Source organism: Gobius niger (assembly GCF_951799975.1).
Source record: "Gobius niger genome assembly, chromosome: 14".
Classification (NCBI taxonomy): Eukaryota; Metazoa; Chordata; class Actinopteri; order Gobiiformes; family Gobiidae; genus Gobius; species Gobius niger.
In genome coordinates, this window is record NC_136865.1 from 30,424,235 (window position 1) to 30,451,725 (window position 27,491).

At 40.8% G+C, this 27,491-nt stretch overlaps 2 protein-coding genes across 2 annotated transcripts in view; both read left to right on the top strand.

Moving 5' to 3' along the window:
* Positions 1-27,491, top strand: part of psmb2 (proteasome 20S subunit beta 2) — a 221,323-nt gene that overhangs the window by 176,495 nt on the left and 17,337 nt on the right. The gene's annotated exons all lie outside the window — the stretch shown is intronic.
* cap1 (CAP, adenylate cyclase-associated protein 1 (yeast)) lies at positions 926-27,035 on the top strand. The gene is made up of 13 exons (XM_079570974.1): positions 926-1,087; positions 9,526-9,642; positions 10,992-11,092; positions 11,163-11,240; positions 11,307-11,450; positions 13,811-13,896; positions 13,968-14,073; positions 16,410-16,599; positions 18,530-18,708; positions 21,049-21,172; positions 21,249-21,331; positions 21,410-21,553; positions 26,563-27,035. Exons 2-13 carry the CDS (start codon positions 9,528-9,530, stop codon positions 26,644-26,646), a joined length of 1,434 nt encoding a protein of 477 aa, XP_079427100.1. The 5' UTR covers positions 926-1,087; positions 9,526-9,527; the 3' UTR covers positions 26,647-27,035.

Here is a 27,491-nt window from a genome sequence, read left to right on the forward strand (position 1 = left end):
CATGAGCTCTATTTTAGGGGGCGATGCATAACTTGAATAGTTTCACTCATAGTTTATTTGTTCAGATCTAAAGAGGAGAGGGGAGGGGGCGAGGAGCACGTTTGTGATCACAGCAGACTCGTATCCAATCACCTGAGCGTGAGCCGCGGACAGGTGGGCGTTTTCCCGTCATGCACGGGGCTGTGGAGCCGCTGCAGTTGCCTCTGGAGAGATGCAGCGGCTGATCAAGTCGGCTGCTCTCGTTGGGGTCTCACGATCTTTCCGTGCCCCACGTGCCCGTGACATCAGAGCCCGTCTGGAGCAAGTCGGACAGAAATCTAACCGGCATGCACCGTGCGTCTGCAGTCGGCTGTCAAAACTGCGTCCGTCTGGCTCATCTCAAACACACCTATCATCTCACGGCACAGTGGTTGAAAAACACTGGAATACCCAACAAAAAAATGCTGGACGTGAGGAACAACTTTTGTTTTGCATAAAAAGTTGCATCGGGCCCCTTTACTTGACTTCTTTTTTTATTTGTTCATGTATCATTATTTGTAAGAAAAAACTACTTCTACAAATGTCTTTAGCTTTGGCACTCCTCCAGCTGTTGCCTCCTTGCTTTTGAATACACATCACCATCCTCATCTGGCTCACGTTCGTCACCCTCTTGCTTTTCTGTTTTCACTCCTGCAAGTTGTTGAGGCAGCAGTAAAGACCCGGGATGTTCCGCAGTGTGGCTTTAATCGTACAAACACGCACGGGCCTGTTCCCCCAGCCCTGAGGCGCAAACCCAAATGTCATTATGTCACGTCCGTGGTTTGCAGCGTTAAGATAAACCAAAAAGGGGAAGCGTAAACGAGCTGGAAAAGTGTGTAGTTTCTACTTTTTTCCGCTCCCTCCGCCGCGCACGGCCCTTATATGGCGAAGGAATCGGTCGCGCTGAGGCAGAAGGGCGGAAACCGGCGCGGCGCGGTGTCAGCTGGGTAAAAAAAAAAAAAAAACTCATCCAGGAAGAAGCGAGCCAGTGCTGCTGCTTTCACGGCGAGCCTGCACACTCCCCGCAGCTTTACGAAGGACTCAATCACTGCCCGGGTCGGTTTCGCAGGTAAGAAGCGCGGATTTCGTTGTTTTTTTTGGGAGCAAGTGACGCGCGTAAAGCGGAGCGACCCACGGTACTCCAACCAGACATCGTGCAATAAAACCCAGCGTGTCGATTTAAAGATGATGCTGCAGCCTTGGCGACACGTTTCAGGGCGGTTTTAATCAGTACGCTTCGTTGCTGTGCGTGGTTATTGACGCGAGCGTGGAGGGATTGTTAAAATGTGTCTTTTTTTCTCCTGCAGACTTGTGCAGCGTTTGCTAACACTGTCAGGGAGGGGTGTGTGTGTGTGTGACAGGCAGAAAAAAAAGATCCAGGAAATGCCCAAACAAGAAGACACCGAACGTCAGGGAGGAGATGATAGACTCAGGAGAGGCTAGACTTGCTGCGTAAACAATTAAATGGGTGGCGGAATTAGACTAGGAGGTCTGTTTAGCCTGTATTGTCGCGAAGGTGGTCTGACACACTTTGCTCCCCGTGGCGTCCTCGTCACTAATGTTGTTTCTTACGAGATACGGGGACTTTTTACGAGGCGGGAATTGTTTTACCCGCTTGTTTGAGGCATAGGTTCACAAAAGAAACGTGTTTGCGGCTTTATTAATCACGAGAGATGTGGAATCTGTCAAAGTGTAGCCGGTTTTCGTCGGGGGTGCGAATGTTGGAGATACACCCCGGCTGGTGCAGCCCGGGCTAACGGCTAGCATCAGCGGCCGAAGGAAGCGCCTGCCAGCCGGGTTATCGCATTAGCCTCTGCCCCTTGAACTTGATCCGCCGGAGCTTAAGGTCGACTGGGCCGATATAGAGGCAGCAGTGGAAGATTAGATCAAACCTTATTCGTAAAATGATGAGAAAAGTGCGGAAAAGCGTGTGCTGTTCATGCGGGTTATTGTGTCCTGACATTTGCCCGAGGCACAGCAGACGCCAGGCCTAACCTACTTCCGTGTTTTCTGCTCTGTGGAGGAAAATTCCCACCTTATCTGCACATAAACCGATTAAATGGGCAATAAAATGAATTGACCTTTAGCCACAATCACTGCTTTAGTGAAATGCATCACTGAATCACTCTTTTAATGTAAGATAATGCGACAAAACACTATTCCCTGAACTGGATCACTGTCAAAACCCTAGTTTATTAAGTGTGACGTCACGACTTCCGCTTCCAGATGCTAGCAGACCGGCAAATTTGTGGAAAAAAATAAAAATAAACATTTAAAAAACAACAATCAATATTTCTGGAACTCAGTGCAGAGTTACTGAACCTACTTATTTCTGAGACTCTTTAGCCAAAAATGCCGCACCTACTGCTAAAAAAGTAATATTTACTAAAGTCACTACTTCCGGGGGTTAGCGTAGCGTTAGCATTTATCTACGCTAACCCCCGGATGTATTGATTTTGGTAAATATTAGTTTTATAGCAGTAGGTTCAGCATTTTTGGCTAATGGGCCTGATAAATAAGTATGTTCAGTAACTTTCTGTTGAGTTTCAGAAATATTGATATTGTATTAAAGAGATTTTTGTAGTTTCTCGCACATCTGCGGACCAGGAAGTAGAGCAGTGACGTCACAACTTGCCAAACGCATTTCCTTAAAGATTGGGAACTGGCACAAACTTGGATTAGAAGGCAAATAATCATTACATCCTAGTGAAATTTTAACCTCTTAAGTCCCGCCTGAACCGAGAGGATCTTTTTCCTCACGTCATCAGATTTTTTTCCATCATTTTTTCAACTCATTTTTGTAACTTTTTGTCATTTTTTTGGTCATTTTAGTTATTTTTTGTCAAATTTCTTATCACATTTTTGTCATTTTTTGCAGCATTTTGTCACATTTTTGTCATTTTTTCGTCATTTTTTTATACATTTTTTGTCATTTTTTGTCACATTTTTGTCATATTTTTGTCATTTTTGTTATTTTTTGTCACATTTTTGTCATAATTTTGTCATTTTTTGGTCAGTTTTTTATACATTTTTTTCATTTCTTTTGTCACATATTTGTGTCATTTTTTGTCATTTTTTATACATTTTTTGTCATTTTTTTGGTCATTTTTTGTCATTTTTTTGTCACATTTTTGTCATTTTTTCGTCCGTTTTTTATAAATTTTTTGTCATTCCCTTTGTCACATTTTTGTCACATTTTTGTCATATTTTTGTCAATTTCTTGTGACATTTTTGTGACATTTTCCCCACTTTTTCATCAATTTTTCGTCACTTTTTTGCCAATGTTTTCTCACTTTTTTGTCACATTTCCATCATTGTTTTCGTCTCAGTTCTGTCACTATTTTCACACCTTTTTTCCAGAAGCTTTTGGATTGGGGTAAAGGCAAACTGGAGAAAATGTGCTCGGTCCAGGTGGGAGTTAAGGGGTTTAATGAGTGAATTTACAAACAAAACGGAGGCGAATGACGTCTCATTTAAAAACACTGGAGTTGTTTCTAATAATTGTTAATACGCACGCACACGTCCATCTTCAGTGGTTGCAGTGGTGCATGATGGTAAAAGCCAGCTATGCGTGGTACATTTTTCTATGTGACGCATTAGTTCTGGCGTTTCAGACTCTATAGCCGCATTGTTCTTGACTGGCGGCGGCTGATGTCCATGAAAGCCACGGCCGAACTCTCCACTGTCCGGGCTTTGTGAACGGGCAGCAGCGTTTCTCGTTATTTCAGGCCCAAGTCCGAATTATGACGAGGTTTATTCACCCTTTTAATCTCTTATTTGTTTGGCCTTTTGTCATTTTAGACTAAAGTTTGTCATTTACGCTGTAGGAATGTGTTTTAAGTTTGTTGGTTTTCTGCCCTACATGTGATTTGTGTCCAGTTTAGTCACTTTTCCCACAATTTTTTGCTTTGAATTTAAATTTCTGGAAGGAAAACGACATTGCTCGACTATTTTTTACCGCGTAAGTCTGTCAAAAACACAAGTATTATTGTTTCAGCTGCAAATTAACTTTAAAGGAACAGGCCACCGTTTTTACACACTGAGATATGTTCTTACCTGAGCTTTGACGAGTTCTTTAGGACCTGTCTGATCTTCCCCCGTGCCTTCAGTCACGTAAACACAGCGCAGACGGCGTTAGCATTTAGCCTCTCCCTCTCTCCTCTATAGCTCCAAAACAGGTCAAGATAGAAGCTACCAGGCTCTTCCACGTTTTCCCTATTTAAATATGGTTACGTGAAGTGTTACACTACAAAGTATAATTACACAAAATTAAACAATGTGGATTTTCTAAGCGGATAAAAGCGGGAACTATATTGTAAGGCGTAATAATACCAGGAGTAGTTTGGCATCCGCACAGTAAAGTGAAGATTACTGCGCAGTAATCTTCACTTTACTGTGCGGATGCCAAAAAAATTGCAAAAATGTGACAAAAAATGACAGAAATGTGACAAAAAAATAACAAATGTGATAAAAAATGGACAAAAAATGACCAAAAAATTGACAGAAATTTGATAAAAATTTGATTAATTTTTTTTTTTTTAAATTGACAAAAATGTCAAAAATGTGACAAAAAAATTACAAAAATGTGATAAAAAAAAAATTGACAATGAAATGACACAAAATTACAAAAATGAGTTGAATACCCAACAAAAAATGCTGGAAAAAAAATCTGATGACGTGAGGAAAAAGAACCTCTCGGTTCAGGCGGGAGTTAAAGGAATAGGCCACCGTTTTTACATACTGAGATATGCTCTTACCTCACTTTAGACGTGTTAATATATCCCCGTCTGGTCTTTGTCCGTGCGCTCTGTCATACAAACGGAGCACATACGCAGCCTCTCCCACATGTCACATAGCTCCAAAAAAGCTCACGATAGAAGCTACCAAGCTCTTCCACGTGTTTCCTATTTCAATAAAGTTACGTGAAGTGTTTTCATGCGAAGTATATTTACACAGAAATGTAGCATGTCGATTTTATAAGCAAATAAAAAGGGGGACTATATTGTGAGGCGTAATGATACGAGGAGTAAAACGTCCGCGCAGTAACTCCTAAAGACTTCCCCCGCTCACTTCCGTCAATAACCTTTAGGAGTTACTGCGCGGACGTTTTACTCCTCGTATCATTACGCCTCGGCTAAAGTGAGGTAAGAGCATATCTCAGTATGTAAAAACGGTGGCCTATTCCTTTAAGAGGTTTTTATTCCCCAGCCCCAGTTATGACTCCGGACGACCAACACAAAGCTCCAACTTTTATTCCTCAAAACTACCGTCCTGTACTTAAGTTGTTTTTCCTTTTGAGCAGAAAGTTTCTCCCCCCACACTCGTCACTCAGCCACACTCGTCGCTCAGCCAGAGTTATTCCCCGGAGGCTAGTTTTTCTCCCTTCGCCTCATCCACGGACCACTCCCTTCACTCTGAGTCACTGCAGCTCAAACCAGGAAGTCACTCTGGGACTCGTGGGTCAAAGTGTTGCTTTAGTTGTTTGGTATTTTTAGAAATGCTTTTGGGACAGGAGGATGTTTTGTGGTGGAAGAAAAGTTTTATTAAGGATTTCTCCAGGGAACCTATAAATGTTGTGGCCAGAAGTTTAAACTCGTTTCCTTTTTGTGGCTTTGTCGGCAACTCCATGCAAAAACCTGCAGTGGGGATTTGCATGTGAAGACAAAAGACAAGAACGAACTCATTTGGATAAAAGGGTTTGGTTTGAGGAAACAGAAGAAGTGAAAGTGTAAAAGGTGCAAAGGCTTGAGTTGTAGCCGTACAATCTTTGCCCCAATAACTTAACTCGATCAATAAAAAAGCAGGAAAACAACTTAACTATATCATTGTAGACCTTTTCATACCAACAAAACTGACTCTAAAGCAGGGGTCTCGAACTCATTTGGACCGGGGGCCAAAAATGCAAACCCAGTGTTGGTCGGGGGCAACAGACGAAGCCTTTTGTATTAAGTCAATTATGATTAAGAAACGTTTTATTGTTTGCTATAATATAACTTAAAATAGACTGTGCATTACCTATCTGCACATGCTTAAGCTTCTAGAGGTCCAGTTTCTGTCCGTGAGCCTGTTAAAGAAATGCAAAATGTACAACAAATGTCAGTTTAAGTTAGTGCAGAAAAGCCCGACCAGGGACTGGAGCTGATCATGAGCACCAGCAAAAAGCATCAGCTTCAAACTTGTTTTGTTCTGTGTTCATTTTCAGTGACCCGGTCAGTCAGATAATAAATACATCCATGAATGTGTCGACTCGGACACTTTTCCAGACTCTGGAGTGTCTGAGATCAGCTCAGATTCAGCTCATGGAAATAATGTGGAGTCACTGACCTCTGACCTCTGGCCTTGAACTGATGGGCTTATGTTTTTTACTGTCAATGTTGCTGTAATTATTTGCAGTATTTTAATACATTTCCATATTCTTTATTTTTAATGTAACTCTGGATCATGTGTCGCACATGTGTCCTTAATAAAGATTAAATTCATTGACCTGATAATGTAGCTCTGAGAGAAAAGGCTCCTCACTTTACTGTTGTGACGCTTTTAATAATAATACAATGTGTTCACTTTGCAAAGTCCTAAAGGTAAATATTTGTCCTGCTGCTGCTGTAACTTTTCCAGCTCATGTTTAGCTGAACAGCTCCCTCGTGTTCTGACGTCTCCACCTGTTTCAGAAGCTCCTCTCTCAGTCGATGCTTTTAGTTTAGTTTCTCTGTTGAATAAAGTTGATAAGTCGTCTGCAGAAGCGCCGCATCTCCTTCCCCGTCTGATGTTGATGTTCTCGCGTCCGCAGCAGCATTGGTGCCTCATGGGAAATGTAGTTCTAACGTGTTTAATGCAATTTAGGTGTCAAAAATAAAACATTAAAGTATTCCATGGAAAAATAACATTTTGTACATTAAAGTGATCGTTTTTGTAATATATAGTGTAGTCTCCTCCCGTGTCGAACCAATGAGACGAGCTTTTCCTGTGAACCAGCCTGTCAGGTCCAATCAGGAGGAGGGGGCGGAGCTTGATCGTTTTGTTCCTTATTATATAAGAAGGGCTTTCTGGGCTTCTTGTTTCTTGACATGTTGCTTCAAGGGTGTCCCGTTTATGAATATGCATTATTCCATGAATGAATGTGTAAATGTTTTTGCTGTATATTCATAATAAACTGAACATTTTAGATAAACTTTATTTTAAATTCACACAAACATGTTTATCTTGTGGACGAGTTATATCTGTAATTTAACAGTTTTGTCATCCACAAATCTACCTAATCTACGAGTTTTACCTACTTTATGTCACAGATTTATTTTTTTATTTTTTTCATTTTGTCTCAGTCTGTGCCAAAAGTAAATGTGAGTGAACCCTTTAGGACGTCAGGTTTGTGTAACGACAGGAAGAATGTTCCTCAGTGACGGGTCCGGACTCGCACTGAAGGTATTTGGAGAACTTCTGTTACTGTTGGGTAACACTTAGTCCGGCCTCGTCCCTGTTCAAGTTCCTGGATTCTCCTTCAGTCTCTTTCATCAAACCTAAAACATGCACAATAAACAAGAGCTTTAAACGTGCTTGTGTTTAAACCATATGACTTTTTTTTTCTTTTATACAATTCCCCCTATTTTTCCCCCATGTTTTGGCATTGCAGAGAAGCTCCTGCCTAACATTTCCCTTCAAACTGGTTTCCCATCCCTCCTCTTAACCAAAGCTCGCTCTCCTTTGTCTGTATTGTATTAACGAAGTGTTTTTGAAGCCGAGGAGCGCCCGGTCGTAACGTAATCTCCGTCTGAGCTCAAAGTGACTCCGTTAAACTGATCCTGTTAAAGGTCCTACTGTGGTAAAGGAGATTATACTGAAATGAATATATGGGGGACGATTTAAAGGGGTGGTGTTATGCAAAATCGACTTTTTCAAGCTTTACATCATGTTATTATGTCATTCCCTCATTAACCTCTTAACTCCCGCCTGAACCGAGAGCATTTTCTCCAGTTTTACCCAAGTCCTGTAGGCCAGTGTAACGCCTCATTTGAAAGCTAAGACCTACAAAACTAAATAGATTGTTTTCCTCACATCATCAGATTTTTTTTCATCACTTTTTTTGTTGGGCAGTCGTCTCACTTTTGTCAAATTTTCGTCACTTTTTTGTCACTTTTTTGTCACTTTTTTGTCAAATTTTTCTCCCTTTTTTGTTATTTTTTTGTACATTTTTTCTCACTTTTTTCACATTTTCATCCTTGTTTTCGTCTCAGTTTTGTTGCTATTTTCACACCTTTTTTCCAGAAGCTTTTCCAGATTTTTTTCCATCTTTTTTTGGGGGGGGGGGGGGGTATTCAACTCATTTTTGTAACTTTTTTGTCTTTTTTTTGTCACATTTTTTGTAATTTTTTTGTAAATTTTTTTGTCATTTTTTTGTCTTTTTTTGTCATTTTTTATATATTTTTTGTCACATTTTTTGGTCACATTTGTTTGGTCCCTTTTTTTGGTCATTTTTTTGTCTTTTGTCTATTTTTTGTAATTTTTTTTGTCTTTTTTTGTCATTTTTTTAATATTTTTTTTGTCACATTTGTTTGGTCACATTTTTAGTAATTTTTTTGGTCCTTTTTTTGTCTGTCATTTTTTGGCTTTTTTTTGTCAATTTTTTTGTCTTTTTTTTGTCTTTTTTTGTCTTTTTTTGGTCTTTTTTTTGTCTTTTTTTGTCTTTTTTTGGTCTTTTTTTGGTCTTTTTTTTGGCTTTTTTAATATTTTTTTTGTCACATTTTTTTGGTCACATTTTTTTTTTTTGGTCATTTTTTTGTCTTTGTCATTTTTTGCCTTTTTTGTCATTTTTGTGTCATTTTTTGCCTTTTTTTGTCTGTCAATTTTTTGTCTTTTTTGTCATTTTTTGCCTTTTTTTTTTTGGATTGGGGTAAAGCCAAACTGGAGAAAATGTGCTCGGCTCAGGTGAGAGTTAAGTTGTTAAAAACATGCCTGAAGTGTTGCCTTGGCACATTCACGTATTTCTGAGTAATCTGTAAAAACTCTGATGGCGGCCATTTTAGGGATAGGTTTGCCTGAGTCCTCCTAGGAACGCCCCCACCTCCTGGAGACGCCTCCGAGCTTTCGTCACCAGCCGAGTAACCAACCACTGCTCCTCAGTGTGTGGAGGGGGCGTGTCGGAAAGGCTCAGAGGTTCTTAAAGAGACAGAGGCCTATTTCAAGACATTCACTACAGCCATTTTGAGAGAGACATTTTATACAAGGCAGTTATTCTAATTTACTGCATTTACAGACCAACAGAAGGTTTGTCATCATTGTAGTGTGATATAGACTGGTGCTATGTGATTGAAAAAAGCAGAACACCCCCTCTTTAAGAATAACTGCTCTGGATAAACAACATTGATTTTGATATTCTCGACTGTAACATACGTTCATCTGCAGAGTGAAGTTTCCGATTGAGTGTTTGTGAGTTGTTTTAATTGTTTCTCGTGTCCCCTGTGGTTTAATTAAAGTCGTCCCTCTGCGTCGCACTGACCCCGTGTTTCTCCACAGTCATGGCAGAGTTGTCGGGTTTGGTCGCTCGGCTGGAGGCGGCGGTCGGGCGTCTGGAGTCCATGTCTGTGTCCGGAGGAGGCGGAGGAGGAGGCGGAGCTGGCGTCGGGGGCGGAGGTGAGCGCCACAAACACACAGGAACAATAATAACCAAGTAATAACTTCATCATGTCTGAGTCTCCCTGGTCTGTATTTAATCACCCATACTGACATGTTTGGTATCCACGTGTAGCACGACATACGCTGTAGTCCAAATATGGGCATTTCCTTTGTGGGAGACGGCAGCGGCTAAAGACGGGAGAAATATACACAAATATATAATTAAAAAGCATTAACCCCTTAACTCCCACCTGAACCGAGCACATTTTCTCCAGTTTGGCTTTACCCCAATCCAAAAGCTTCTGGAAAAAAGCTGTGAAAATAGCGACAAAACTGAGACGAAAACAATGATAAAGATGTGACAAAAAACAGACAAAAAATTGACCAAAATTTGACAAAAAATGATGAAAAATTTACAAAAAAATCACGAAAAAAATATGAAAAAGTGGCAAAAATGTCACAAAAAATTGTCAAAAGGACAAAGATTTGTTTTTTTTTTTACAAAAAATGATAAACATGTGACTAAAAATTTTCTAAAAAACGGATAAAAAAGGACCAAAAAAATGAAAGTGACAAAAAATGCCGAAAAATGTACAAAAGTTTCTGAAAAAATGACAAAAATGTCACAGAAAATTGACAAAGTGACAAAAAATGACAAAAAACTGATGAAAAAATGATGAACATGTGACTAAAAATTGACCAAAAAAAACAGACAAAAAAGGACAAAAAAACGACAGTGACAAAAAATGACGAAAAATGTACAAAAAATTGACGAAACAATTATGAAAAAGTGGCAATAACGTCACAAAAAAACTTTACAAAAAATGACAAAAAAAAGGAGGAAAAAATGATTAACATGTGACAAAAAGTGACAAAGTTACAAAAATTAGTTGAAAACCCCCCAAAAAATGAAGAAAAAAATCTGATGACGTGAGGAAAAAGATTAATTTAGTTTTGTAGATCTTAGCTTTCAAATGAGGTGTTACACTGGCCTACAGGACTTGGGTAAAGCTGAACTGGAGAAAATGCTCTCGGTTCAGGCGGGAGTTAAGAGGTTAAATTGGATTCAAACTGGCACATCTTTATTTGAAAAGCCATTTTGACGATATAAGCTCATCACAAATACCAGACTATGATTTAAAACATGTCAGTTCCCGTTTTGTCCAATTCTCTTTTCTCTGTTTGATGAAATGTTTGCAAATCTCACAAAATGAAATATGTGCATTTTCTTTCTGCATTAAAAAGCATGAAATCGGACTTGCTTCTGCCACCTCATTTGAAAGCTAAGACTTTGATTTGGTGAAGGTCTCATGTGAAGGTATCAGGTGAAGGTGTCATGTGACCTACAGCGTGTCTTGTTTCGGCAGCGGTGGCGCCGTTCGTGGAGGCGTACGACAGCCTGGTGGGCGGAGCCGTGGCCCAGTATCTGTCCCTGAGTCAGAAGATCGGAGGAGACGTCCAGAAACACGTATGTTCCAGGCGTGTGACGGTAACGCTGTGATAAAGTCTGTGTTTTTAACTCTGCGGTGGCTCCTCAGGCCGACCTGATGAAGACGGGCTTCTCCAGCGTCCGGCAGGTGCTCGTGCTCGCCTCCACACACCAGAAACCCTCCGAGGTGAGTCACACGTCTAACACCTGTTCTTTATGGAGCACATCTGTAAACGTCTGCTTGTTCCTCCAGGCGGCGCTCGGGAGCATCATCCAGAACGTCTCCCACGCCGTGGCTCAGGTTCAGGGTTTCCGTGAGAAGAACCGCAGCTCTCCGCTCTTCACCCACCTGTCGGCGGTCAGCGAGAGCGTGCCCTGCCTCGGCTGGATCGCCATAGTGAGTGTGGAGACCAGCCACTAAAGACTTAAACATCTAAATGAAGTCCTCCTCAGTGTGGAGACCAGCCACTAAAGACTTAAAGGAACAGGCCACCGTTTTTACACACTGAGATATGTTCTTACCTGAGCTTTGACGAGTTCTTTAGGACCTGTCTGATCTTCCCCCGTGCCTTCAGTCACGTAAACACAGCGCAGACGGCGTTAGCATTTAGCCTCTCCCTCTCTCCTCTATAGCTCCAAAACAGGTCAAGATAGAAGCTACCAAGCTCTTCCACGTTTTCCCTATTTAAATATGGTTACGTGAAGTGTTCCACTACAAAGTATAATTACACAAAATTAAACAATGTGGATTTTCTAAGCGGATAAAAGGGGGAACTATATTGTGAGGCGTAATAATTCCAGGAGGAGTTCGAAATCCGCGCTGTAATCTTCACTTTTGTCATTTTTTGCGACGAAAAAGTGACAAAAACGCGGCTACAATGTGGGAAAAAGTCATCTTTTTTTATCACTTTTTTGTCACATTTTTGTTCCTTTTTTATCACTTTTCCATCAACATTTTCATCACATTTTTTCATCAGGTTTTGTCACTTTTTCTGTCACTTTTTTATCGTTTTTTTTGTCATTTTTTGTCATATTTTTGTTCCTTTTTTCTCTCACTTTTTCATCTAAATTTTCATCACATTTTTGTCAGTTTTTGCGATAAAAAATGCGGCAACAATGTGGGAAAAAGTCATCTTTTTGTCACGTAAACACAGCACAGACGGCGTTAGCATTTAGCCTCTCCCTCTCTCCACTATAGCTCCAAAACAGGTCAAGATAGAAGCTACCAAGCTCTTCCACGTTTTCCCTATTTAAATATGGTTACGTGAAGTGTTACACTACAAAGTATAATTACACAAAATTAAACAATGTGGATTTTCTAGGCGGATAAAAGGGGGAACTATATTGTAAGGCGTAATAATACCAGGAGCAGTTCGGCGTCCGCACAGTAAAGTGAAGATTACTGCTACTACTACTTTTTGACATTTTTTTTTCTCTTTTTTATCACATTTTTGTCATTTTTGGTCACATTTTGGTCATTTATTTTGTCACATTTTTGTGAATTTCTTGTGACATGGTTAAAAAAGAAAGTCAGTCTCCTCCAGTCGGCAAGTTTATTTGTATGGCACATTTCATGTACATGACAACTCAATGCGCCTCACAGTATCACCAAGCATAGTAAAAACACAATAAAAATCAAGAAAACAAATCATTAGTTACAATTACATCTCCATAGGCTGCAGTAAAAAGGTGTCCTTTCAGCCTGGACTTAAAGGAATAAAAGGCCACTGTTTTTACATACTGAGATATGTTCTTACCTGAGCTTTGACGAGTTCTTTAGGACCTGTCTGATCTTCCCCCGTGCCTTCAGTCACGTAAACACAGCGCAGACGGAGTTAGCATTTAGCCTCTCCCTCTCTCCTCTATAGCTCCAAAACAGGTCAAGATAGAGCGGATAAAAGGGGGAACTATATTGTAAGGCGTAATAATACCAGGAGTAGTTCGAAATCCGCGCAGTAATATCTTCACTTTACTGTGCGGATGCCAAATTACTCCTGGTATTATTACGCCTTACAATATAGTTCCCCCTTTTATCCGCTTAGAAAATCCACATTGTTTAATTTTGTGTAATTATACTTTGTAGTGGAACACTTCACGTAACCATATTTAAATCGGGAAAACGTGGAAGAGCTTGGTAGCTTCTATCTTGACCTGTTTTGGAGCTATAGAGGAGAGAGGGAGAGGCTAAATGCTAACGCCGTCTGCGCTGTGTTTACGTGACTGAAAGCACGGGGGAAGATCAGACAGGTCCTAAAGAACTCGTCAAAGCTCAGGTAAGAACATATCTCAGTATGTAAAAACGGTGGCCTGTTCCTTTAAGGAGAGACGCTGAAGGACAAAGGACCTTGTTTTCTGGGTTCAAAGCTCAATGAATCAGGCAGGAATGAATTAGATGTTGAACAAAAGAACTGAGCGGCTTTTTTAAGGTGAACGATTTGAACCCGATCTCAATTGTGAAAAGAGCCGGATCTTTTTTTCAGTCGATTTTACCCAGAACTCCCGAACGAACACAAGAATCAGCGAAACAGCGAAGTGAAAGTCTAAATGCACAGCGACAGTTACAGCCTCTTGTCAATAGAAACATGTTCACCAAAGCTTAAACATCAGTCCCTTTGTGGTTTCAGATGATTTTATCGATGGCGTCCTGGGTACTGGGGCCACAGACACAAAACAAACCCTGGAACCTGAACCGTCATTGACTCTGTTTCTGCTCAAAGCTTCACATGTGTTGCTAAAGTTTGGACGTGTCTTCCTCAGGCTCCAAAGCCCGGGCCGTACGTGAAGGAGATGATGGACGCCGGCGTGTTCTACACCAACCGCGTGCTCAAAGACTACAAGGAGAAGTAAGACGCCAGTTTCCCATTAAAGTGGCTGTGTGTGTGCTGTAAACCTAACCGCTGTGCCTCCGCCTCAGGGATAAGACACACGTGGAGTGGGTGAAGGCCTACAACTCCATCTGGACCGAGCTGCAGACGTACATCAAGGCCCATCACACCACGGGCCTGACCTGGAGCAAAACCGTGAGTCCAGATGTCTCCAGCGTCTCCTTTCATCAGCTGATAGGTTTAACTTAAAGGGATGTTTCAGGATGTTTGACATAGGGCCTCGTTTACTCGTTATCCAGAGTGTTGCTGATTTCTGGAGATATTTTCTTTTGTAATTCATGCAGTTCTTATGTTTGAAGAGTTTCGTGGCGCTAGGCTAGTGCTAAGCTAGTGCATGTCTATGGTATCAGCTAGCCTGCATTAAAAACAGTGTGACCCGCTCCACAGAGCACCTGAGGCAAATCACTTATAACACCAGACGAACCATATAAATGTCTGTGTAGATGGAGTAATTTTACCCATTTTGCATTTAACCTCTTAACTCCCGCCTGAACCGAGAGGATCTTTTTCCTCACGTCATCAGATTTTTTTCCCATAATTTTTTTGTTGGCTCGATTAAACTCATTTTTGTAACTTTTTTGTCATTTTTTTGCAACTTTTTTTTCTTTTTTCTTTTTTTGTCAAATTTTAATCACATTTTTGTAATTTGTCAAATTTTTGTCTTGTTTTTTCCTTTTTTTTGGTCAATTTTTTTGTCATTTTTTTGTCACATTTTATACATTTTTTGTAATTTTTTTCGTAAATTTTTATACATTTTTTCGTCATATTTTGTCAAATTTTTGTCTTGTTTTTTCCTTTTTTTTGGTCAATTTTTTGTTTTGTTTTTTGTCACATTTTATCACATTTTTATCACATTTTTATCACATTTTTGTATTTTTTCGTCATATTTTGTCACATTTTTGTCATTTTTTTTGGTCTTTTTTTTGTCTTTTTTTTGTCACATTTTTCATACATTTTTCGTCACTTTTTTGTCACATTTCCATCATTGTTTTCGTCTCAGTTTTGTTGCTATTTTCACAGCTTTTTTCCAGAAGCTTTTGGATTGGGGTAAAGCCAAACTGGAGAAAATGTGCTCGGTTCAGGTGGGAGTTAAGGGGTTAAAATACCTTATATTTGAGCAGCATCAGCTTCGTGGTTGTGTAACCCAGTGTTTTTCAACCACTGTGCCGTGAGATATTGTCTGGTGTCCCTTGGGAAATTATCCAATCTCACCTAGTTGTTGTTTTTTTTTAACAAATGCATTATTATCCACGAATAATGTACCGTTTTTGAGTGTCTGTGCGGTCTAGTGATCGGCAGAGTGACCATATTATCCTCTTCCATATCAGGTTAGGGCTGTGCAATTAATCGAAATTCGATTACGATTTCGATTACAACAGTAAACGATTACAAAATTGGCATAATCGCAAAAAATCAATTATCATTTTTTTTTTTTCAATTTTTTTTTTTTTTCAATTTTTTTTTTATGTTTTTTTTTTTTTTCAAATTTTTAATTTTGGGATTTTTGTCACTTTTTTGCTGGATTTTTGTCTTTTTTTGATGGATTTTTGTCTTTTTGCTGGATTTTTGTCACTTTTTTGATGTTTTTTTTTAAAGGCAACAAATAATCGTTTGAATAATCGTGATTTCAATTATGACAAAAATAATCGTGATTATTATTTTTTCAATAATCGAGCAGCCCCATATCAGGTTGTTAATTTCTTTGAGACAAGAGAATTAGTGATGCATTGAGGCCTTGTGGCGAGCGAGACTGTACGGTGTTCCGAGCCAAGACGAGAATATTTTCTGCTGGTGGTGCCTCGTGATTATTTCAGTGAAAAAAATGTGCCTTGGCTCAACAAAGGTTTAAAAACACTGGTATAACCTACGCAGCGGCGGAGTGATCTGCTAGAAAATAGTCCCTCAAAATGCGATGATTCATGTGATGCAGGTCAGTTATATTCCAAACATGATTTTATGGACACAGACATTTATATGGTTAGTCTGGTGTTATAAGTGATTTGCCTCAGGTGCTCTGTGGAGCGGGTCACACTGTTTTTAATGCAGGCTAGCTGATACCATAGACATGCACTAGCCTTGCACTAGCCTAGCGCCACGAAACTCTTCAAACATAAGAACTGCATGAATTACAAAACTTTCTCCAGAAATCAGCAACACTCTGGATAACGAGGAAATGAGGCCCTATGTCAAAAATCCTGAAATATCCCTTTAAATTAATCCAAAACACCTACAAAGGGTCCCTGAGACTTTAAATGTCTCAAAGTGCTGGATCAAAGCACATTCATAGAAAGTTTAGTGGAATGGTTGGGTCTAATTTTTTTACTTAACATTAATCCTAAGATGTTGAGAGAGAAACGGTCTAAAATCTGACCTCTGACCCCTCCCACTTTATGATTAAAAAGCCGTTTCTCTTGTTCCACCTGTTTCTAAGGCTCTTGTGAGTTAAACTCCCGTCTCTCCGTCTCCCTCAGGGTCCCGTAGCCTCGGCCTCCTCGACCGCTGCGCCTCCTCCGCCTCCCTGTGGGGGGGCCCCTCCTCCCCCTCCGCCCGGACCCCCTCCCCCCGGTCTGGACATGGGCTCTGGAGGATGCGGGGACGGTGCCGGGGACACTCGCAACGCCCTGTTCGCCTCCATCAACAAGGGCGCCGACATCACTAAAGGTGATCCTCAGGTTTCCTTTACGCACGGCCCGGGGGCTGAATGCGGCCCTCAGGTCATTAAGCAGAGGTCGACTGATATATGGGGGTTTTACAATATGTACTATCGGTCAGTATGACTCCAGTAATGTCATTTAGAAGGTAAAAATTCCACTGATTTTACCTCTTAGTGTAATTCTGCAAACTCCTCCGTCCTCTGGTGATAGTAAAGCCTAAATAAATGAATGAGCCGAAAGCCTCTTAAAGGAATAGGCCACCGTTTTTATATACTGAGATATGCTCTTACCTCACTTTAGCCAAGTTAATATATCCCCGTCTGGTCTTTGTCCGTGCGCTCTGCCAGGCAAACGGAGCACATACGCAGCCTCTCCCACATGTCATATAGCTCCAAAAAAGCTCACGATAGAAGCTACCAAGCTCTTCCACGTGTTCCCTATTTAAATAAAGTTACGTAAAGTGTTTTCATGCGAAGTATATTTACACAGAAATGTAACGTGTCGATTTTATAAGCAAATAAAAAGGGGGACTATATTGTGAGGCGTAATGATACGAGGAGCAAAACGTCCGCGCAGTAACTCCTAAAGGTTATTGACGGAAGTGAGCGGGGAAGTCTTTAGGAGTTACTGCGCGGACGTTTTGCTCCTCGTATCATTACGCCTCACAATATAGTCCCCCTTTTTATTTGCTTATAAAATCGACACGTTACATTTCTGTGTAAATATACTTCGCATGAAAACACTTCACGTAACTTTATTTAAATAGGGAACACGTGGAAGAGCTTGGTAGCTTCTATCGTGAGCTTTTTCGGAGCTATGTGACATGTGGGAGAGGCTGCGTATGTGCTCCGTTTGCCTGGCAGAGCGCACGGACAAAGACCAGACGGGGATATATTAACTTGGCTAAAGTGAGGTAAGAACATATCTCAGTATGTAAAAACGGTGGCCTATTCCTTTAACTCCCGCCTGAACCGAGAGGATCTTTTTCCTCACGTCATCAGAATTTTTTTCCATCATTTTTTTGTTGGGTGTTCAACTCATTGTTGTCACTTTTTTTGTCTTTTTTTTTGGTCAAATTTTTATCAAATTTTTGTCTTTTTTTGTCACTTTTTTTTAAATGTTTTGTCATTTTCCTGCTACATTTTTGTAATTTTTTGTCACATTTTTGTCATATTTTCATAATTTTTTTTATCACATTTTTTTGTCATTTTATTGTAATTTTTTGTCAATTTTTTTTATTTTTCGGTTACATTTTTTATCACATTTTTGTCATTTTTCGTCACATTTTTTGTCATTTTTTGGTCATTTTTTTATTACATTTTTGTCATTTTTTTGTCATTTTAAAAAGAAAAAAAGTCAATTTTTTTAATCAAATTTTTGTCGTTTTCCTGCTACATTTTGGTCATTTTTTGTCACATTTTTCTCATTTTTTCGTCATTTTTTTATCACATTTTTGATGAAAATATGACAAATGTTACAAGAAGTGACGAAAAAATTACAAAAATGTGATAAAAATTGGACAAAAAAATACAAAAATGTGACACAAAAAAAAATAACATTTTGTCACATTTTTGTCACATTTTTTTGTAATGTTTTGGTCAATTTTTTAATCAAATTTTTATCATTTTCTTGCTACATTTTTGTCAATTTTTTTCTCACATTTTTGTCATATTTTTGCCACTTTTTCATCCATTTTTCGTCACTTTTTTTGTCACATTTCCATCATTGTTTTCGTCTCAGTTTTGTTGCTATTTTCACAGCTTTTTTCCAGAAGCTTTTGGATTGGGGTAAAGCCAAACTGGAGAAAATGTGCTCGGTTCAGGTGGGAGTTAAGGGGTTAAAATGAGCCCCCGCTTTAGGAACATCACCCACAGGATGATGCACCGGCCTCTCGGAGCCTCTGCTGTTTTTAATCTGTGATGTTTTTTTCTCCTCAGGCCTGAAACACGTGGACGACGACCAGAAGACCCATAAGAACCCGGGTCTGAGGGGGGCGGGGGGTCCCGTCCGCACGGGGCCCAAGCCCTTCTCCGCGGCCCCCAAACCGGCGGCCGCAGCTGCCCCCGCGAAGACGCTGCCCCCCATCCTGGAGCTCGACGGAAAGAAGTGGAAAGTGGTGAGAAATCTGGAAAAACAAAAAAAAAGGATCACTTCTTAACTCGGTCTCGCTATGAACTCCGACTGAGACGAGCTTCTGATGAACTCAAGGGTCTGAGAGAGCTAGAAACGAGTTTAGTTTGTTTTACTCGACTACCTCAACTTTCAACGGAAGAATGGAGGTACTGCAGCTTTAATGAACCTCTTAACCCTTTAACCTCTTAACTCCCACCTGAACGGATCCCATTTTCTCCAGTTTGGCTTTACCCTAATCAAAAAGCTTCTTGGGAAAAAACACAAATAGCCACAAAAAAGAAAGCAAGGATGTAAACGCAACAAAAATGTGACAAAAATTCAACAAAAAAGTGACAAAAATTCAACAAAAATGTGACAAAAATTCAACAAAAAAGTGACAAAAATTCAACAAAAAAGTGACAAAAATTCAGCAAAAATGTGACAAAAATTCAACAAAAATGTAACAAAAATTCAACAAAAATGTGACAAAAATTCAACGAAAATGTGACAAAAAATCCACAAAAATGTGACAAAAATTCAACTAAAATGCGACAAAAATTCAACTAAAATATGACAAAAATTCAACTAAAATGTGACAAAAATTCAACTAAAATGTGACAAAAATTCAACAAAAATGTGACAAAAAATCAACAAAAATGTGACAAAAATTCAACAAAAATGTGACAAAAATTCAACAAAAAAGTGACAAAAATTCAACAAAAAAGTGACAAAAATTCAGCAAAAATGTGACAAAAATTCAACAAAAATGTAACAAAAATTCAACAAAAATGTGACAAAAAATCCACAAAAATGTGACAAAAATTCAACTAAAATGCGACAAAAATTCAACTAAAATGTGACAAAAATTCAACAAAAATGTGACAAAAATTCAACAAAAATGTGACAAAAATTCAACAAAAATGTGACAAAATTCAACAAAAATGTGACAAAAATTCAACAAAAATGTGACAAAAAATCAACAAAAATGTGACAAAAAATCAACAAAAATGTGACAAAAAATCAACAAAAATGTGACAAAAAATCAACAAAAATGTGACAAAAAATCAACAAAAATGTGACACAAAATCAACAAAAATGTGACACAAAATCAACAAAAATGTGACAAAAAATCAACAAAAATGTGACAAAAATTCAACAAAAATGTGACAAAAATTCAACTAAAATGTGACAAAAATTCAACTAAAATGCGACAAAAATTCAACTAAAATGCGACAAAAATTCAACTAAAATGTGACAAAAATTCAACAAAATGTGAGAAAAATTCTACAAAAATGTGACAAAAATTCAACAAAATGTGACAAAAATTCTACAAAAATGTGACAAAAATTCAACAAAATGTGACAAAAATTCTACAAAAATGTGACAAAAAATCAACAAAAATGTGACAAAAAATCAACAAAAATGTGACAAAAAATCAACAAAAATGTGACAAAAATTCAACTAAAATGTGACAAAAATTCAACTAAAATGTGACAAAAATTCAACAAAATGTGACAAAAATTCAACTAAAATGTGACAAAAATTCAACTAAAATGTGACAAAAATTCAACAAAAATGTGACAAAAATTCAACAAAAATGTGACAAAAATTCAACAAAAATTCAACAAAAATGTGACAAAAATTCAACAAAAATGTGACAAAAATTCAACAAAATGTGGCAAAAAATCAACAAAAATGCGACAAAAATTCAACAAAATGTGACAAAAATTCAACAAAATGTGACAAAAATTCAACAAAAAAGTGACAAAAATTCAACAAAAATGCGACAAAAAATCAACAAAAATGTGGCAAAAAATCAACAAAAAAGTGACAAAAATTCAACAAAAATGCGACAAAAATTCAACAAAAATGCGACAAAAGTTCAACTAAAATGTGACAAATTTTCAACAAAAATGCGACAAAAATTCAACAAAAATGCGACAAAAATTCAACAAAAATGCGACAAAAATTCAACAAAAATTCAACAAAAATTCAACAAAAATTCAACAAAAATTCAACAAAAATGTGACAAAAATTCTGTCACTTTTTGGTTGAGCTTTTGACACTTTTTTTGTTGTGTTTACATCCTTGTTTTCTTATTTTTTGTGGCTGTTTTGGTGCTCTTTTCCCAAGAAGCTTTTTGATTAGGGTAAAGCCAAACTGGAGAAAATGGGATCCGTTCAGGTGGGAGTCATCAGGTTAAAGCATATTCAATGAAGAAGCACCGTTAAATTTACATGGACTTTGCTAGCTTTAATGCAGTAGTGTGTGTGCGGCCCAGGTGTTCGTATATTCCTCTGTTTGTGGCCGTTGGGATTGAAGCGTTTGTGTTTTGCCGCTGCAGGAGAACCAGCAGAACGCCACGGACCTGGTGATCAGCGACACGGAGCTGAGGCAGGTGGTTTATGCTTTCAAGTGCAACCAGAGCACGCTGACGGTGAAGGGCAAGATCAACTCCATTACCGTCGGTCAGTAACGGCACGAGGAACCCGCCGCTCGGCCCCGGGGCGAGGCCTTAACCGCTCTCTTCTCCCCGTGTTTCAGACAACTGCAAGAAGATGGGTTTGGTGTTTGACAACGTCGTCGGAATCGTGGAGATCATCAACTCCAAAGACGTCAAAGTTCAGGTGAGGAACCGGGATCCACAACCACGGGAGTTTCGACCCACTTCCATGTGTTCTGTCATAAATAACTTCCTGTTTCAGGTGCTGGGCAAAGTCCCGACCATCTCCATCAACAAGACAGACGGGTGCCACGTTTACCTGAGCAAAGAGTCGATGAGCTGCGAAATCGTCAGCGCCAAGAGCTCCGAGATGAACATCCTGGTGCCCAAAGACGACGGCGATTTCGTGAGTGCTGCTGACCCTCCGCTCTGTCTAAACCCCCCACTTCCTCTGCTCCCTCTAAAACCTCTAAACCCTCTAACCCTCTAACCCTCTGCTCCCTCTAAACCCTCTGCTCCCTCTAAACCCTCTGCTCCCTCTAAACCCTCTAACCCTCTAAACCCTCTGCTCCCTCTAAACCCTCTGCTCCCTCTAAACTAGGGCTGTCACGGTATGAAAATTTTACCTCACGGTTATTGTGACCAAAATTATCACGGTTTTCGGTACCGCGGTATTTTATTTAATGTGTGTTGATAGTCCTGCACTAACTGAAATAGTTTTAAAAAGTTTAACAGTAGCTTATTACATTTAAAAAAAAATACAGACAAAGCCTTATCAAAAGTGCAACTTTTCACATCAAAGTAAAGGAACGATAACGATGTGTGTGAGGGTATTTCGTGTACCATTTATAGCGCTAGAAACGAAGAATATTTTTGAACAAGATTAAAATTCAACAAAAATGTGGCAAAAATTCAACAAAAATGTGGCAAAAATTCAACAAAAATGTGACAAAAATTCAACAAAATGTGACAAAAATTCAACAAAAATGTGACAAAAATTCAACAAAAATGTGACAAAAATTCAACAAAAATGCGACAAAAATTCAACAAAAATGTGACAAAAATTCAACAAAATGTGACAAAAATTCAACTAAAATGCGACAAAAATTCAACAAAAATGTGACAAAAATTCAACAAAATGTGACAAAAATTCAACTAAAATGCGACAAAAATTCAACAAAAATGCGACAAAAATTCAACTAAAATGTGACACAAATTCAACTAAAATGCGACAAAAATTCAACAAAAATGTGACACAAATTCAACTAAAATGCGACAAAAATTCAACAAAAATGCGACACAAATTCAACTAAAATGTGACACAAACTCAACTAAAATGTGACACAAATTCAACAAAAATGCGACAAAAGTTCAACAAAAATGTGGCAAAAAATCAACAAAAATGTGACACAAATTCATTTTTTTCATTGAAAAAATCCGAGGCACCACCAGCAGAAAATATTAAAAAATGTAACCCTGTAGCCTATATTCAGTCGTTCACATCAAAGTGTCTTGAATAGGAACACCGTATAGTCTCACTACCCACAATGCCACAGTCACCGCCACCTGTCGCATCCATGCGTCACTAATTCTCTTGTTTCAAAGAAATTAGCGACCTGATATGGAGTATTTATTACATGGTTACTCTACTCTAGAAGCACAGACACTCGAAAACGATACATTAACAATGAATTTGTTTTCAAAAAACAACTAGGTGAAATTGGATAATTTTCCAAGGCTCACCAGACAATATCTCACGGCACAGTGGTTGAAAAACACTGCTTTAGCCTAATGGATCCATGCCTTTAGAGACACTTTTTCCTGCACGTTCCACAAACAGGAAAACTGTCTCCATCAACTGTCCTTCAGCTTCTTAAAATACACAAAACATGTCCAGACTTCAGGCTCGGTCTCTGAGGCTGATCCTGCGCTGTCGTGTCGGACATGATTCCAGCTTCCAGAAAGTTTTGTTTGTAGCTACAGAGGCGCCTGCGGCAGCTTCAGCAGCTGAGACGGCGCCTCATGAGGCTCACTCTGCCTAAACCGCGGGCGCCGTAATCCACCGCGGTAAAATATTTTTTCAAAAACAAGACGGTAATTATTATTGTCAACATTTTTACCTGGGTTTAACGCTACACCGGTAACCGTGACATCCCTACTGTAAACCCTCTGCTCCCTCTAAACCCTCTGCTCCCTCTAAACCCTCTGCTCCCTCTAAACCCTCTGCTCCCTCTAAACCCTCTGCTCCCTCTAACCCTCTACTCCCTCTAAACCCTCTGCTCCCTCTAACCCTCTACTCCCTCTAAACCCTCTGCTCCCTCTAACCCTCTACTCCCTCTAAACCCTCTACTCCCTCTAAACCCTCTGCTCCCTCTAAACCCTCTGCTCCCTCTAACCCTCTACTCCCTCTAAACCCTCTGCTCCCTCTAACCCTCTACTCCCTCTAAACCCTCTGCTCCCTCTAAACCCTCTGCTCCCTCTAAACCCTCTGCTCCCTCTAAACCCTCTGCTCCCTCTAAACCCTCTGCTCCCTCTAAACCCTCTGCTCCCTCTAAACCCTCTGCTCCCTCTAAACCCTCTGCTCCCTCTAACCCTCTGCTCCCTCTAACCCTCTGCTCCCTCTAACCCTCTGCTCCCTCTAACCCTCTGCTCCCTCTAACCCTCTGCTCCCTCTAACCCTCTGCTCCCTCTAACCCTCTGCTCCCTCTAACCCTCTGCTCCCTCTAAACCCTCTGCTCCCTCTAACCCTCTGCTCCCTCTAAACCCTCTGCTCCCTCTAAACCCTCTGCTCCCTCTAAACCCTCTGCTCCCTCTAACCCCTCTGCTCCCTCTAAACCCTCTGCTCCCTCTAAACCCTCTGCTCCCTCTAAACCCTCTGCTCCCTCTAAACCCTCTGCTCCCTCTAAACCCTCTGCTCCCTCTAACCCCTCTGCTCCCTCTAAACCCTCTGCTCCCTCTAAACCCTCTGCTCCCTCTAAACCCTCTGCTCCCTCTAACCCTCTGCTCCCTCTAAACCCTCTGCTCCCTCTAAACCCTCTGCTCCCTCTAAACCCTCTGCTCCCTCTAACCCTCTGCTCCCTCTAAACCCTCTGCTCCCTCTAACCCTCTGCTCCATCTAACCCTCTGCTCCCTCTAACCCTCTGCTCCCTCTAAACCCTCTGCTCCCTCTAAACCCTCTACTCCCTCTAAACCCTCTGCTCCATCTAACCCTCTGCTCCCTCTAACCCCTCTACTCCCTCTAACCCCTTCGCTCCCTCTAAACCCTCTACTCCCTCTAAACCCTCTGCTCCCTCTAAACCCTCTGCTCCCTCTAAACCCTCTACTCCCTCTAAACCCTCTGCTCCATCTAACCCTCTGCTCCCTCTAAACCCTCTGCTCCATCTAACCCTCTGCTCCCTCTAAACCCTCTGCTCCCTCTAACCCCTCTGCTCCCTCTAACCCCTTCGCTCCCTCTAAACCCTCTACTCCCTCTAAACCCTCTACTCCCTCTAAACCCTCTGCTCCATCTAACCCTCTGCTCCCTCTAAACCCTCTGCTCCATCTAACCCTCTGCTCCCTCTAAACCCTCTGCTCCCTCTAAACCCTCTGCTCCATCTAAACCCTCTGCTCCATCTAACCCTCTGCTCCCTCTAAACCCTCTGCTCCCTCTAAACCCTCTACTCCCTCTAAACCCTCTGCTCCCTCTAAACCCTCTGCTCCATCTAACCCTCTGCTCCCTCTAAACCCTCTGCTCCCTCTAAACCCTCTGCTCCCTCTAAACCCTCTGCTCCATCTAACCCTCTGCTCCCTCTAAACCCTCTGCTCCCTCTAAACCCTCTGCTCCATCTAACCCTCTGCTCCCTCTAACCCTCTAAACCCTCTGCTCCCTCTAAACCCTCTGCTCCCTCTAAACCCTCTGCTCCATCTAACCCTCTGCTCCCTCTAAACCCTCTGCTCCCTCTAAACCCTCTGCTCCATCTAAACCCTCTGCTCCCTCTAACCCTCTGCTCCCTCTAAACCCTCTGCTCCCTCTAAACCCTCTGCTCCCTCTAAACCCTCTGCTCCCTCTAACCCTCTGCTCCCTCTAACCCTCTGCTCCCTCTAAACCCTCTGCTCCCTCTAAACCCTCTGCTCCCTCTAAACCCTCTACTCCCTCTAAACCAGGGGTGGGCAGTTCATTTTCATAAGGGGCCACATGAGGAGCCTGAATTGAGTTGGAGAGCCGCACCAACAATAACACAAACTTATATCGGGATATAAGTATAATATATCGGGAGTGTATCGCCGGGGTCCATGAACAAAAGCTCCAAAATAAAAAAAATGTTTTGATTGGGAAAATACATTGAGGACTTTTTTTCAATAAATCTATAATGATGAGCCTGGCAGGACTGTAGCCTCATAAAAACGGCTTACACTTTACAAGCCTGTGTCACAAGTCTCTGCTACTTTGTAGTCAATATTCATTCACTCCGCACTCCGTGGTAGTAAGCTACTATTGTAGCCACAGCTGCCCAGGGGCAGACTGTCCATATCCCACTTGCAAGTCACACAATGTGTTGTTTATATCCTTATATCTTATTATGCCAGTGCCCTTTGCTGGACACCTGTGGAATTCTTTACTTTTATTCTTATTTAATCTGCCCCCTAGTGGCTGGAGTGAGCATTCTGGTAATAATAAAAAAAAAATCATAACTCCGCACAGGAATGAGCTAGAGACTTACTTTTTTTTTTGACATGCTTATGAATTTATGCCCTACAAGTTATGGGCCGGACTGAATCATCTCGCGGGCCGGATGTGGCCCGCGGGCCGTACTTTGCCCAGGTCTGCTCTAAACCCTCTGCTCCCTCTAACCCTCTACTCCCTCTAAACCCTCTGCTCCCTCTAAACCCTCTACTCCCTCTGACCCTCTACTCCCTCTGACCCTCTGCTCCCTCTAAACCCTCTGCTCCCTCTAACCCTCTGCTCCCTCTAACCCTCTACTCCCTCTAAACCCTCTGCTCCCTCTAAACCCTCTAACCCTCTACTCCCTCTAAACCCTCTGCTCCCTCTAAACCCTCTACTCCCTCTGACCCTCTACTCCCTCTGACCCTCTGCTCCCTCTAAACCCTCTGCTCCCTCTAACCCTCTGCTCCCTCTAACCCTCTAAACCCTCTGCTCCCTCTAACCCTCTGCTCCCTCTAACCCTCTAAACCCTCTGCTCCCTCTAACCCTCTGCTCCCTCTAACCCTCTGCTCCCTCTAACCCTCTAAACCCTCTGCTCCCTCTAACCCTCTGCTCCCTCTAAACCCTCTAAACCCTCTGCTCCCTCTAACCCTCTAAACCCTCTGCTCCCTCTAACCCTCTGCTCCCTCTAAACCCTCTACTCCCTCTAAACCCTTCGCTCCCTCTAACCCTCTAAACCCTTCGCACCCTCTGACCCTTCGCTCTCCCCGCAGATCGAGACGCCGGTTCCCGAACAGTTCAAGACGGTTTGGAACGGGCAGAAGCTGGTGACCACAGCCACGGAAATCGCTGGATAAGAAGGAAAAAAAAAAAAAAAACACCTCATTTTCAGCTCCATTTTCTTTACACTTTAATCATTTCCCCCGACTGACCCTCCCCCCCTTAAAAACACTTCCTCATTCTCGGCCAATCGCAGCTTCAGCTTCAGCTCCAATAGCCAATGAGAAGGCGGCTTTTTCTGTAAATACGGCAGCCTTCCAGCCAATCACGGAGGAGCGGAAATTCCAGTGCACTTTGCAAAAAAAAGGTTCCCCTGGACCACAGAGAGTCACTCGTAAATAACCTGACCAACATTTTAAAGTCTTACGCACAGATTAATGAAATAAAAGAGATAAAAAACGCGACTTTTAGGTGATGTTTCCGTATATTACACATTGCTATGAAATTGCACAAAAAGGCATTCCTACTATAGAAGCATTCCTTGTAAAAGAGTGTGAGGAAATATTAAAAATCATGTGTGAAAACTGCGAGTTCCAGATGTTTGTGTCCAGCTGTTTGTCTTAAGCGTCACTGACTGGGTTTCGGGGGTCCTCGTGTCCTCGTGTCTTCGTTTTGTTCACTTCGGGTCCAAGGCTCATTTGAAAACGTCGAATAAAAGATGCAGTTAATGAATGTCTGGAGTCATTTGTGGTATTCGTGAGTATTTACTGCCTGTACAATTACAATTACAAAAAATACCTTTAATTGATTGACTGCGGAATTCTTCCGCAGTCAATTATTGATTTTCATGTTCTTTATTATTATTCCTCTTCCATCTTTTTCCCGATTTTCTAGAGCTTTCAGCACCTTCATGCTTTGTGCAATTTATGCAAGTTATGCATCAAAATGTTCCGCATGTTGAGGAGAAGGTGCTGTTACTTTT